A 12,221-nucleotide genomic window follows, 5' to 3' on the forward strand; every position below is an offset into this window, starting at 1 on the left:
AGTAAGGGAGCCTGACTTGGGGCTCGATCCCGGGACCCTAGGATTATGACCTGAGCCAAAGGCAGGTGCGTAACTGACTGAGCCACCCAGACGCCCCTGAATGGGTATGTCTTATAAATGTTATAAGGCGTGTGATGTAAACAGTTTTGTTAAGCAACATTTATTTCATTAGAGCCCACACAGTCAGGCATTGTATATGAACTTTACCTTAATTTTTTCACTTAAGGATACAGTTAGTAGAGGGTGCCTGGGTGGCTCAGTCGGTTGAGCATCTGCCTTCAGCTCAGGTCATGATCTCAGGGTCCTGGGATGGAGCCCTGCATTGGGCTCCCTGCTCAGCATGGAGTTGGCTTCTCCCTCTCCCTCTGCCCCTCCCCCGTGCTTGTGTGCACGCGCGCGCGCGCTCTCTCTCTCTCTCCCACGCTCTCTCTCTGTCTCAAATAAATAAATAAAATCTTAAAAAAAAAAGGATACAGTTAGTAGGATGATACACTTTAGAGGAATTCCACAGACATAATGTATCTTTATTCCAGTGAAAGGATTTGACACTTTTTCATCAGTCTTATGACTACAATGATGAAATGTTGAATAATTGTGACTCCTTTCAGGTCCATTCAAAACTGCCCAAATTTGGGGCGTCTGGGTGGCTCAGTCAGTTGAGTGTCCAACTCTTGGTTTCAGCTCAGGTCATGATCTCCTGGGTTGTGGGGTCCAGTCCTGTGTTGGGCTCCTTGCTCAGCAGGGAGTCTGCTTGAAAGATTTTCTCCCTCTGTCCCTTCCCCTGCTTGTGTGCTCACACTCACACACTTTCTCTTTCTCAAAATAAATTGGGGTGCCTGGGTGGCTCAGTCATTAAGTGTCTGCTTTCGGCTCAGGTCATGATCCCAGAGTCCTGGGATGGAGCCCCACATCAGGCTCTCTGCTCAGTGGGAAGCCTTCTTCTCCCTCTCCCACTCCCCCTGCTTCTGTTCCCTCTCTCACTGTCTCTTTCTGTCAAATAAATAAATAAAATCTTAAAAAAATAATAAAAATAAAAATAAATAAACCAGTCTTTAAAAAAAAACTGGCCAAATTTAAGGTTACAGTGGTTTCGCCTATCCACACTTTCACTTTCTGTGGTTTCAGTTACCTGCCATCAACTGCGGTCGGGAAGGAGATGCTTAACACTTCATCACAATGCCTACCTCATGGGGCCCCTGGGTGCCTTAGTCGGTAAAGCATCTGCCTTTGGCTCAGGTCATGATCTCAGGGTCCTGGGATCGAGCCCCACATTGGGCTGCCTGCTCAGCGGGAGGTCTGCTTCTCTTTCTCCCTCTGCCTCCTCAACCCTGCTCATGCTCTCGGTCTCTCTCTCACTCTCAAATAAATAAAATCTTTAAAAAAACAAAACAATGCCTACCTCACTCACACATTCAATCTAGGTGTCATCTCACACCATCATAAGAAGGGTGAGTATAGTAAAATAAAATATTTTAAGAGAGACCACATTCATTTAACTTTAATTACAGTATAATTGTTCCATTGTTACTTATTCTTGTTAATCTCTTACTGGGCCTAATTTGTAAAATAAACTTTATCCTAGTTATGTGTGTATAGGAGAAAACAGTACATATAGGGCCCAGTAGTAGCCAAGGTTTCAGGCATCCACTGGGGGTCCTGGAATGTATTCCCCAAGGGGAAGGGGGTACTACTGTATATTGATAGTGGTCTGAACAACTAAGTGAGATTTTTTTTTTTTAAGATTTTGTTTATTTATTTGACACAGAGAGAGACAGCGAGAGAGGGAACACAAGCAGGGTGAGTGGGAGAGGGAGAAGCAGGCCTCCCGCTGAGCAGGGAGCCCGATGCGGGGCTCGATCCCAGGACTCTGGGATCATGACCTGAGCCAAGGCAGATGCTCAACGACTGAGCCACCCAGGCGCCCTTAAGTGAGATTTATAAGGGCAAGCCAAGAGGCTCTCTTCTTTGCCTTGACTTACTCAACATAAGGCTATGATGAACCCCAAAATCTTGCCGATCAGATCTGTAGATGATGTGAAACAAGATTATTTATTTCAAGAGATGGTAATGAGGATTAAAATTTGGGTCAAAGCCAAGGTATATCTTATTGGTTATAAAGAACTGCAATTTGATTTTTAAAAGAATCAGCTGTACTTGACATGAGTGGGTTAATATGTAAAAAAATCTAGGAATGTTTAATGCTTACTTTGAATCAAGCTGACGATAAAATTGCTTTAAAAATGTTACCTTGGGCAGTATTTTTTTTTTTTTAAGATTTTATTTATTTATTTGACACATAGAGACAGCGGGAGAGGGAACACAAGCAGGGGGAGTGGGAGAGGGAGAAGCAGGCTTCCTGCGGAGCAGGGAGCCCAATGTGAGGCTCTACCCTAGGGCCCTGGGATCATGACCTGAGCCGAAGGCAGACGCTTAACCACTGAGCCACACAGGTGCCCCAACCTTTGGCAGTATTAATAAAAATATTTGCTCTGATTTTGGGAGATAATAGTTTCACTGGACTCTTAGAAAAATAATCCATGTTTAGGGTGCCTGGGTGGCTCAGTTGGTTGAGCGTCCAACTTTTGATTTTGGCTCAGGTCATGATCTCGGGGTCCTCGGATCGAACCCCATGTGGGGCTCTGCACTCAGCTGGTAGTCTGCTTGAGATTCTCTCTCTCCTCCCTCTGTCCCTCCTCTCTCTCAAATAATTTTAAAAGATTTATTTATTTATTTGAGAGAGAGAGGGAGAGAGAGTGTGCATGGGGGGGAGAGGCAGAGGGAGAAAGAAACTTAAGCAGACTCTGCTCTGTCTGAGCCCAGAGCCTGATATGGGGCTCAATCCCATGACCCCGAGATCACGACCTGAGCTGAAACCAAGAGCTGGACGCCTGACCGACTCCACCACTCAGGTGCTCTAAAAAATGAATCTTAAAAAAAAAAAAAATTCATGTTCATTTTAGGAAAACGATGATCAAAACCAAAAAACCCTACAACCCCACCACTCAGATAATATACACACACGGTACATGTACTTTTTTTTTTAAAGATTTTATTTATTTGAGAGAGAGAGAATGAGAGACAGAGAGCATGAGAGGGAGGAGGGTCAGAGGGAGAAGCAGACTCCTTGCTGAGCAGGGAGCCCTGATGTGGGACTCGATCCCAGGACTCCAGGATCATGATCTGAGCCTAACCAACTGAGCCACCCAGCTGCCCCATGGTACATGTACTTTTATAGAACTTGTAGTTGTTTTCCTTTTTGCTTAAATTATATTTGTGGCAGCAGATGTATCTCTAAATCCTTGGATCCTTAGATTCCGCTGAGTGTTTTTTTGTTTTTGTTTTTAAAGTTTTTATTTTAATTCCAGTTAGTTAACATACAGTGTTTTATTAGTTTCAGGTGTATAATATAGTGATTCAGCACTTCCATACCACACTGGGTGCTCATCACAATAAGTGTCCTCCTTAATCCCCATCACCTATTTAACCCATTCCCCTACCCACTTCCCCTCTGGTAACCATCATTTTGTTCTCTATAATTTAAAGAGTCTATTTCTTGGTTTGTCTTTTTTTTTTTCCCTTTGCTCGTTTGTTTTGTTTCTTAAATTCCACACATGAGTGAAATCATATGGTATTTGTCCTTCTCTGACTTATTTCATTTAGCATTATATACTCTAGCTCTAGCTATGTCTTTGCAAATGGCAAGATTTCATTCTTTTTTATGGCTGAATAATATCCCATTATATATATATATCAAATATATTACATCTTTATCCATTCATCAATTGATAGACACTTGGGCTACTTCCATACCTTGGCTATTGCAAATAATATGCTATAAACATCGGGGTGCATGTATCCCTTCGAATCAGTATTTTTGTATTCTTTGGGTAAATACCCAGTAGTGCGATTGCCGGATCTTGGGGTAGTTCTATTTTTAAATTTTTGAGAAACTTCCATGTTTTCCAGAGTGGCTCACCAGTTTGCATGGCCACCAACAGTGCAATAGGGTTCCTTTTCTCCACAACTTCACCAACACCTGTTGTTTCTTGTGTTGTTGATTTTAGCCATTCTAACAAGTGTGAGGTGATATCTCATTCTACCTTCCCAGTGTTAAAAGCTCCTTGCTTAGTGGTGATTCTCAGCTGCCAGAAATTATAATCATAGACCTTCAGAGCCAGAAGGGCAGTTTCATCAGTATCACGTGGGAACTTGTTACAACTATAAATTGGGAAAGACCAAATGGATCAGAAACTCTGGGGGTGGGAACTAGCAATTTTGTGTTTTAATAAGCCCTCCAGGTGATTCCACTCCACACTGAAATTTAAGAACGACTGACCTGAGTTAAACCCTTTGAGTTTTTCAGATAGAGAAGCTAAGATCCAAAGAGGTTGTCACAAGTCAATTTAAGAAAGCAGCAGAATCATCAGGCAGTGATTCCTAGGATGACCATCATGCCTCAGGGAGATCTGTTTACTGGGCTAACTGCTAAACAGTATTTGAAAGAATGCTAGGTGGAAATAAGTGTAATGGGGGAAGAGTCTGTTTACCACTTAACTCACCTGGTGGGCTTGTTACAGTTCAGCAGTAGCCTTTTAATTCACTGAAGTTTAGTCTGAAAGAAAAGTTTCATCTAATTTGTTTTATTCACTTGATTATTCATACGTATTTTATTCCCTGAAGCAAGTTTATATATCATTTAAGTAACTACCCCATTCTGTCACTACTGCCCTCTAAGGAATCTCTAGTGTGACCCTACAGCTTTCATTTTTAACAAGCTCCTTACACTTAAGTTTGAGAACAACTAATACAGATGTTTGAAGTTAAGAAAAAACCAGATGGACTGGACTAACATTTTCAATATATATTTTTTTAAGATTTTATTTATTTATTTGACAGAGAGAGAGACAGCGAGGGAGGGAACACAAGCAGGGGCAGAGGGAGAGGGAGAAGCAGGCTTCCTGCTGATGCAGGGCTCCATTCCAGGACTCTGGGATCATGATCTGAGCCGAAGGCAGAAGCTTAACGACTGAGCCACCCAGGTGCCCCATTTTCAATATTCTTTAATTTGGGTTCCACATTGAAAATTCCAAATAATTTGCTAATGTGTTTATCATACAGCCAATATAACAACACCAGAGATTGCTCCAGAAATTTGTAATGGCATAGCATTCAAATGATTTTTTGAAAAAGTATAATAAAGTTTTTTCATTATCTGGGGAAGAAAAAGGTGGGGGGGGGAATCACTGTAGGAGGGCCAAGACATCACAAAACCAAGAACAAGAGTTTAAATAATGCATCCTGTTCTGAACTACGAATGTAGTCAACCCTGACTTTGCATGGCATAAATTAAGGTCACCGACAACTCAGCAGTTGTCTGAAACTTTAGTTTAAGATTACATTGTGTGGAGTAGTCAAGATTTAGGAAAACAGATACAGTATCTGGGAACAAGAACAGAATAACTGCAAAATCAAAACGGTCTACCTTGAATTTTTGTAGCATTTTAACGTTTTTCAAAGTACTTTCACAAAACTTTTATTTTATCCATGTAACAACGCTGTGAGGAGGGAAATTAGCATCAGCAAAACCGTTTTCGAAACTATAAATACTGGATCTAGGAAGAAAAAAGGCGAGGAAGCTGACAGAAGCAAAGAAATGACAGCAAAGGATGTCATTGAGGAAGCGAATCACAGGGCAAGCACAAAAAGCTGAGAGCCAGAGGACGGGGAATTGAGAGCAGAACGGAGACTAACCTGGCGGGGGGTCGGTGGGCAACTGCTTTAGCGGGCAAATAAGTGCAAAAAAGCCCGGGTGCAGGAAATTTGGGATTAGGAAACTTGAATTTACTTATCTGTACCAAAGAGAATGGATGAGGTCAAAGAAAAGAAAAATGGAAAGCAAGGAGGCACTTAAAGCCGCACGGAAGTTTTGTGGGCTCCTACTCTACAGTCCAATGACCACGGGGTTCGGCCTCAGGTTGAGAATAACGCGGAGGGGAGTCGCGCAGGACTCAGGCGGGACGACAGCCGAGCCCGGCAGCGCGTTCACTCGGACCAACAAAGGCCGCCGGGGACATTTCCCGAGCCACGCAACTTGCGGGGGCCGAAGGGTTAACGGCGCGCCCGACTCCCGCGCGCTTCCCGGCCCCCACTCCCGCCGTCGCTAGGAAACGCCGAGAGTGGGGGAGGGGCGGGCGGCGCGGCCGAGGGTGGGAATCTTTTTCGGGCGTCCGGGGGCGGAGGGAGGGGAGCGCGCGTGCGCGCGCCCGGCCGTCCGTCGCCGCGGTGACCGTCCTCGGAGTCCGTCGGCTCGCGCCCCGCCCCCGTTCTGCTGCCCCCTCCCCTGTGGCGCTCGGGGGGTGTTTCTCGCTCCTCCCGAGTTGCCGCCGCCGCCGCCGCCGCAGTCGCCGCTGCTCCTCCTCTCCCAGTCTTGGGTTTCCCAGGCGCTGCTGCCGCCGCTACCTCTGCGGTCTGTATGAGGAGGAGGAGGATGTGAAGATGGCGGAGCTGCAGATGCTGCTGGAGGAGGAAATCCCGGGGGGCCGCCGGGCCCTCTTCGACAGTTACACGAATCTGGAACGGGTGGCAGATTACTGCGAGAACAACTACATCCAGGTGCGAAGCATGTGCCGGCCTGGGCGCTTTGGGCCTCTGGCTGGTGGACCCCGCGTGGGGGATCCCCGGGCCGGGGGCCGCGCGCCTGGGGGCGTAGGGCGCGCGGGGCCGAGGCCGCGGCGGGGACCCAGCCCAGCTAAGCCCCCGAGGGCGAGGGGTTGGGGGGGGTAGGGTGGGAGCTGGGGCTGGTGAATTGGTGAGAAACCTGCGGCTGGAGGACATTGTAGCTTTAAAGCATTTTTAAAAAGCCATGAATCAGTCCTCGGTGCGGTGTGTGTGTGTGTGTGTGTGTGTGTGTGTGTGTATGTGTGTGTGTGTGTGTGTGTGTGTTGTGTCCCCGCCTTTTCGCTTCTCCCCCTCGGCCGCCCCCGCACTCGGTACCCGTCAGTGTTCGGGATGGCGGAGGAGGCGGAGAGTGGCTTTTTCTATTTGACAGAATCCTGCTCCCCCATATGGCAGGGGTGTGGGGGGATTGATGGATCACCCCCATCCCCCAAGCTCTGGAGGATTTTTAAGGGGCTATGTTGCTGCAAAGTAAAGTGCCTTAGTTTTATATTCATATAAATGCCTCAAGAGACTGGTAATTTTGCTTATTTTTGTAGTTTCTAACCGGGGATGCAGTAGAAGAGCAGTTGTCTCTTTTTGGAAGTTATTGCCATTTTCCTCCCTGTGGAGAATGAGAAACTGCATGATAACGAGCACTCCCCCCCTCCCCATTCCCGTTAGAATAGTTAATTTTCCTGTGGGAAAAAGAATTGTGAGTATTTTTCAGCAGGGATTAGGAAATGATCCTCATGGTTTAATTTTTCCCGAGATGGTTGGTTTGGCACGGAGACTCATAGTGGTAACGTTGTGTGTATGTATATGGAGGTGGGGTATATTGGGTGAGATGAGATCCAGCTGCGCCTGCACGAAGCAAAAGATTCTGTGGATTAAAAAAAAATCCTTCTTAAAAATTATTTGAAAGGATAGGTTAAAACACTGCAAATTCAGCATCTTTTGTTTTCTCTATGGCTTATTCTGAATCACAGGTTCTACCTCCATTTTTTTCCCTTCCCATTTAAATTCTCTTGGGATAAAGGTGGAAATGGAAGAAGTATGTTAAATTGTTCTTTCACTATGGTCTTTTTCTTTTTCTTTTTCCTCCCTTACTCCCACTTCCATCTCTCCCGGCATCCTTCTTAGTATCAGCTATGTTGGGAAGCATTCTCCAGTCTTAGTATAAACTAAAAAAAAAAAAAAAAAAAGGTGTTAGAATTTATAGGCTCATAAATTTTGTAAGGATCGCATAGTTAATCAAGGATGTTATTGTGAGATTTTACTTGATTGGATATATACTGAACTCTGTATTATCTTGTAGGGACTATTTGTTTTGGGGAAGGAACCAGACCTACTCCAAGGCTTTTCCCTCCAAAGAAGCAGTTGAAAGTATGGCTAATAGAAACAGAAAAAAATGTGTCTTGGGTCAAAGATTCATACAAAAAATACAGTGGTCCATATTTGGAGGGTGCTTTTACTGAGTGGGATAGGAAAGAGTCAAATGTTTAGTTGCTCAGTTTTCAACTGAATATTATTCAAAAGTCTTCTATAGCCTGGCACAGTGTAAGGGTTGATGATACACACCTAATGTCTACAGAATTTTATAGTGTAGTTAATAGGAGAGGCTGATCTGTGAACAAATGAATAATGTAGTGTGTCAGTTTATACTCTGTAAGGGACTGAAGGTGGGAAGAAGGACTGGAGGAAGCTGTGCTATTCTCAGGGAATTCACAGTCTGTAGGAGAGGCAAATCTAAAGGACTGAGTGGTAATTCCATTGCCTCCTGCAACATATTATGGGATTATAGGTCAGAAGAGACATTGAAAGTGGAAAAGTGACTTGGTAGCAGTTATTACCAGGAGTAAAAAATGAGAAACAGATTTGTCTCTCTTTAGAAAATAATTTTTATTTTGATTTGAAGGTATAGTTTTTCTTAGATTACAATTGATACATAAAGGTAAAGTATATGGATTAATAAAGCTGAGAGGTTAAAGGGGTTAGGGATTGTCCTCTTTTTAAATATTTTATACATTTCTTCTAGTTGAGAGGAGAAGAATATTACTGCCACCATTATCTGTTTGTTTTAGCAATAGGATTAAAAATTTAGTGTGGTGGCATTTTAAAATTCATAGTATAGATATTAAAAGAAATGGATTTAAAAATATTTTTTCAACTTAGCATCTAAAATAGATTTTATACTTTAGATTTTACCGCCTAGGTTATCATCTGTTTCATGATCCAGTGGGTATATTATTGGTGTTTTTCTCTTCCCAGATGACAGCTCTTTGCATGATTTGTTTGTAGTAAAGTTGATAAATAGAACATGCTGATTGTAGATTTCTGTTGACCCAGCTGTACATTTGACCCAACTGGCTCTCTTTGTGACCAGAGAACTGACCAGCAGTGGTTTTGATGCTGCCTCTTACCCTGCAAAGTTAATTGGTTGTCAGTTTAGCTTTGTTATAACATCATGCCCTAACCACTAGCTCAAGTTAACCAACCTAACATTCATTTTATTTTGTGGAAATGAAATTTTTGCCAGTAAAGGAGAAAAAGATAAATCTGTTGATTATATGTAACAAAGGGTAAGGTTCTTTGTTCAGTGTTCTTAAATAGCTGGTTTTAACCATAGGAATATCCAAATAATTATGTTAAATAAGAATATTCTAAATGTGGATTATATTTAGTGTGGATATTGAGCAAAGGAAGGAAAAATGATTGTGCTGTCCTTCTGAAAACAACCGTATTGTGTTTAAATTGTTTCTAATAAAAACATCCTTCAGATATATTTCTGGCATTAAGAGTGACTAGGTATTGGGGCGCCTGGGTGGCTCAGTTGTTAAGCATCTGCCTTTGGCTCAGGTCGTGATCCCAGGGCCTGGGATTGAGCCCCGCATCGGGCTCCCTGCTCCGCGGGAAGCTTCCACTCCCCGAGTTTGTGTTCCCTCTCTCGCTATGTCTCTCTCTGTCAAATAAATATATAAAATCTTTAAAAAAAAAAAAAAAGAGTGACTAGGTATTGCCTGTGTTAACACACACACATAAAAATCTACAGGTACAGCAGTGTTGTAAGTAGTAGTTTTCCAGGTTACTAATGCAGCTAACGTTAAAAATTTAAAAATAATTTTTAGTAAAAATTTAGATGGTTTTCTTTTATTATTTCAACCTCTAGAAAGAGTGATAGTAAAAGTATTTTTTTTCTAAAATGTGATGATAAAAAGTTACAACTAACATTTGCTGATATTTACCTGATTGATTTTATTTCTTCTCTGTAAAAAAGGCCTTAGTAATTGTTAAGGGTTTTTTAAGATAACGTGTAAGACCTGTGTTTCTTTTTTTCTTTTATTAATATAAACATTGATACATTTATTAATATAAACATTGATACCTAATCTAAGAAGTATCCAGAAATTTTAAACAGTATTTTGATTGACTTGGAATCTACATTTTTACAAATAGAAGAATTTTATGATAATATGAGTTGCTTTAATGTTTTGGTAGATGAAATAAATTTATCGTTGTTACTTTCTAGAGTAAATCTGGAAAACTAACTTTTAAACAAAAAATATTTTATTTATTTATTTGTCAGAGAGCACAGCAGGGGGAGTGGCAGGCAGAGGGAGAAGCAGGCTCCCCACTGAGCAAGGAGCCCAATGCGGGACTTGATCACAGGACCCTGGGATCATGACCTGAGCCAAAGGCAGATACTTAAACAACTGAGCCATCCAGGCATCCGAAAACTAACTTATACTTAGTTACATTTTTCCTTTTTTAAAAAGATTTATTTGAGAGAGAGAAAGACCAACACATGCACCAACACATGAGTGGGAGGGGCAGAGGGAGAGGGAGACAAGCAGACTCCTCGCTGAGTGGAGAGCCTCACTTGGGGCTTGATCCTAAGATCCTGAGATCATGACCTGAGCTGCAAATGAGAGTTGGACGCTTGACTGAGCCACTTAGGCACCCCTGCCTTTTTTCCCTTTGTTAGATAAAATAGTTACTTTTTGTGAGTGATAATTCACATTAGATAAATAGTAAAATTGCATTGTCCATGGTTTGGAGTAAGAGCAAAATCATCCAGTAACATGGATTTGCTCAGAAGAACAGAAATTCAAAATGTTTCTTAAGGGGAGCCTGGCTGCCTCAGTCTGTAAAGCATGCAACTCTTGATCTTAAGGTCATGAGTTAAAGCCCCATGTTGGGCATAGAACTTACTTAAAAGATAATAAAATAAAAAATACTTTATAAAAATTTTTTCAAAAACTGTACCTTAAATTTTATCTGAAATATATCTATATATTTTTGCTTTTGAATAATAGAAGAGATGTCATTAGTGGCTTCCCTTTTTTGTCTTTATCAACAAGGATACTCCCAGAATTCATTAAAAATTGCATGAAGGAGGGCGCCTGGGTGGCTCAGTTGGTTAAGCGACTGCCTTCGGCTCAGGTCATGATCCCGGAGTCCTGGGATCGAGTCCCGCATCGGGCTCCCTGCTCGGCGGGGAGCCTGCTTCTCCCTCTGACCCTATCCCCTCTCATGCTGTTTCTCTCTCTCTCTGTCAAATAAATAAATAAATAAAATCTTAAAAAAAAAAAAAAAAAAAAATTGCATGAAGGAGCTAATAAGAATCATGGAGCTAGGGCGCCTGGGTGGCTCAGTTGATTAAGCGACTGCCTTCAGCTCAGGTCATGATCCTGGAGTCCCGGGATCGAGTCCCGCATCGGGCTCCCTGCTCAGCAGGGAGTCTGCTTCTCCCTCTGACCCTCCCCCCTCTCATGCGCTCTCTCTCTCTCTCTCTCAAATAAGTAAATAAAATCTTAAAAAAAAAAAAAAGAATCATGGCGCTAATAGAATCATGGAGCTAATAGAATCATGGCTTGTTACCAGATTCATAAAAAAAGTCATTACTAAAACAATGTAAAGGTTTAAAATTCTTATTTAATAAAAACTATTTGAATACATGCTCACTGTTGAAAATTATTAGTAAAAATTATTAAGGAAGAAACTTAAAATTGCCCATTTTGAATATACATCTGGTATTTATACTTTTAAATATTTTTGCTATACACAACTACATATCAAAAATGGGTTCATGTTGTTTATTACCTCTATACCTTGCTTTAAAAAGAAACTTTATTGCTATTATTATTTTTTAAAAGATTTTATTTTTAAGTAATCTCGCCACCCAATGTGGGGCTCTACTTAAAACCCGGAGATCAAGAGTCCGTTGAGCCAGCCAGGTGCCCCTAACAAGAAACTTTTAATGGTGTTGGTTTGACTTTGTTTTTTTAATAGATGTCACAGAGTATACAGAAGGGGTTTATCTTTATGTGTTTGAGTTCTTTTGTTCTCACAAATAGAGGAATCTTAAAGGCACCTAGTGTGAAGAAGGAGAAAGTTATTTGAGAGTAGATACTTGAAGACCAATATTTACATCCTTCTCTGTGACTTTGTCTTTTACCTCCACAGAGAGGAGCGAACACATAAGTGGATCAGACTGGGAGACTGAATTTCCCTAGATTGAGGTGACTTAATTCTTCACGATTTGATTAAGGTTTATCATCCTCAGA

The 12,221-nt window shown here is 42.1% G+C and overlaps 1 protein-coding gene across 29 annotated transcripts in view; it reads left to right on the forward strand.

Annotated features, from left to right (window-relative positions):
- The first annotated feature begins 6,266 nt into the window (after positions 1-6,266).
- The window catches only part of ABI2 (abl interactor 2), a 164,565-nt gene continuing 158,610 nt past the window's right edge, over positions 6,267-12,221 (forward strand). For 8 of the 29 annotated variants that reach the window (XM_036073866.2, XM_036073896.2, XM_036073881.2 and 5 more), the window contains exon 1: positions 6,267-6,612. In XM_036073866.2, the coding sequence (XP_035929759.1) occupies positions 6,496-6,612 (117 nt within the window). In that variant the 5' untranslated portion in view covers positions 6,267-6,495. The remainder of the gene's footprint in view (positions 6,613-12,221) is intronic. The other 21 variants (XM_036073867.2, XM_036073872.2, XM_036073874.2 and 18 more) reach the window with 4 other exon arrangements.

The sequence above is a fragment of the Halichoerus grypus genome, chromosome 4 (genome assembly GCF_964656455.1).
Source record: "Halichoerus grypus chromosome 4, mHalGry1.hap1.1, whole genome shotgun sequence".
Taxonomy (NCBI): domain Eukaryota; kingdom Metazoa; phylum Chordata; class Mammalia; order Carnivora; family Phocidae; genus Halichoerus; species Halichoerus grypus.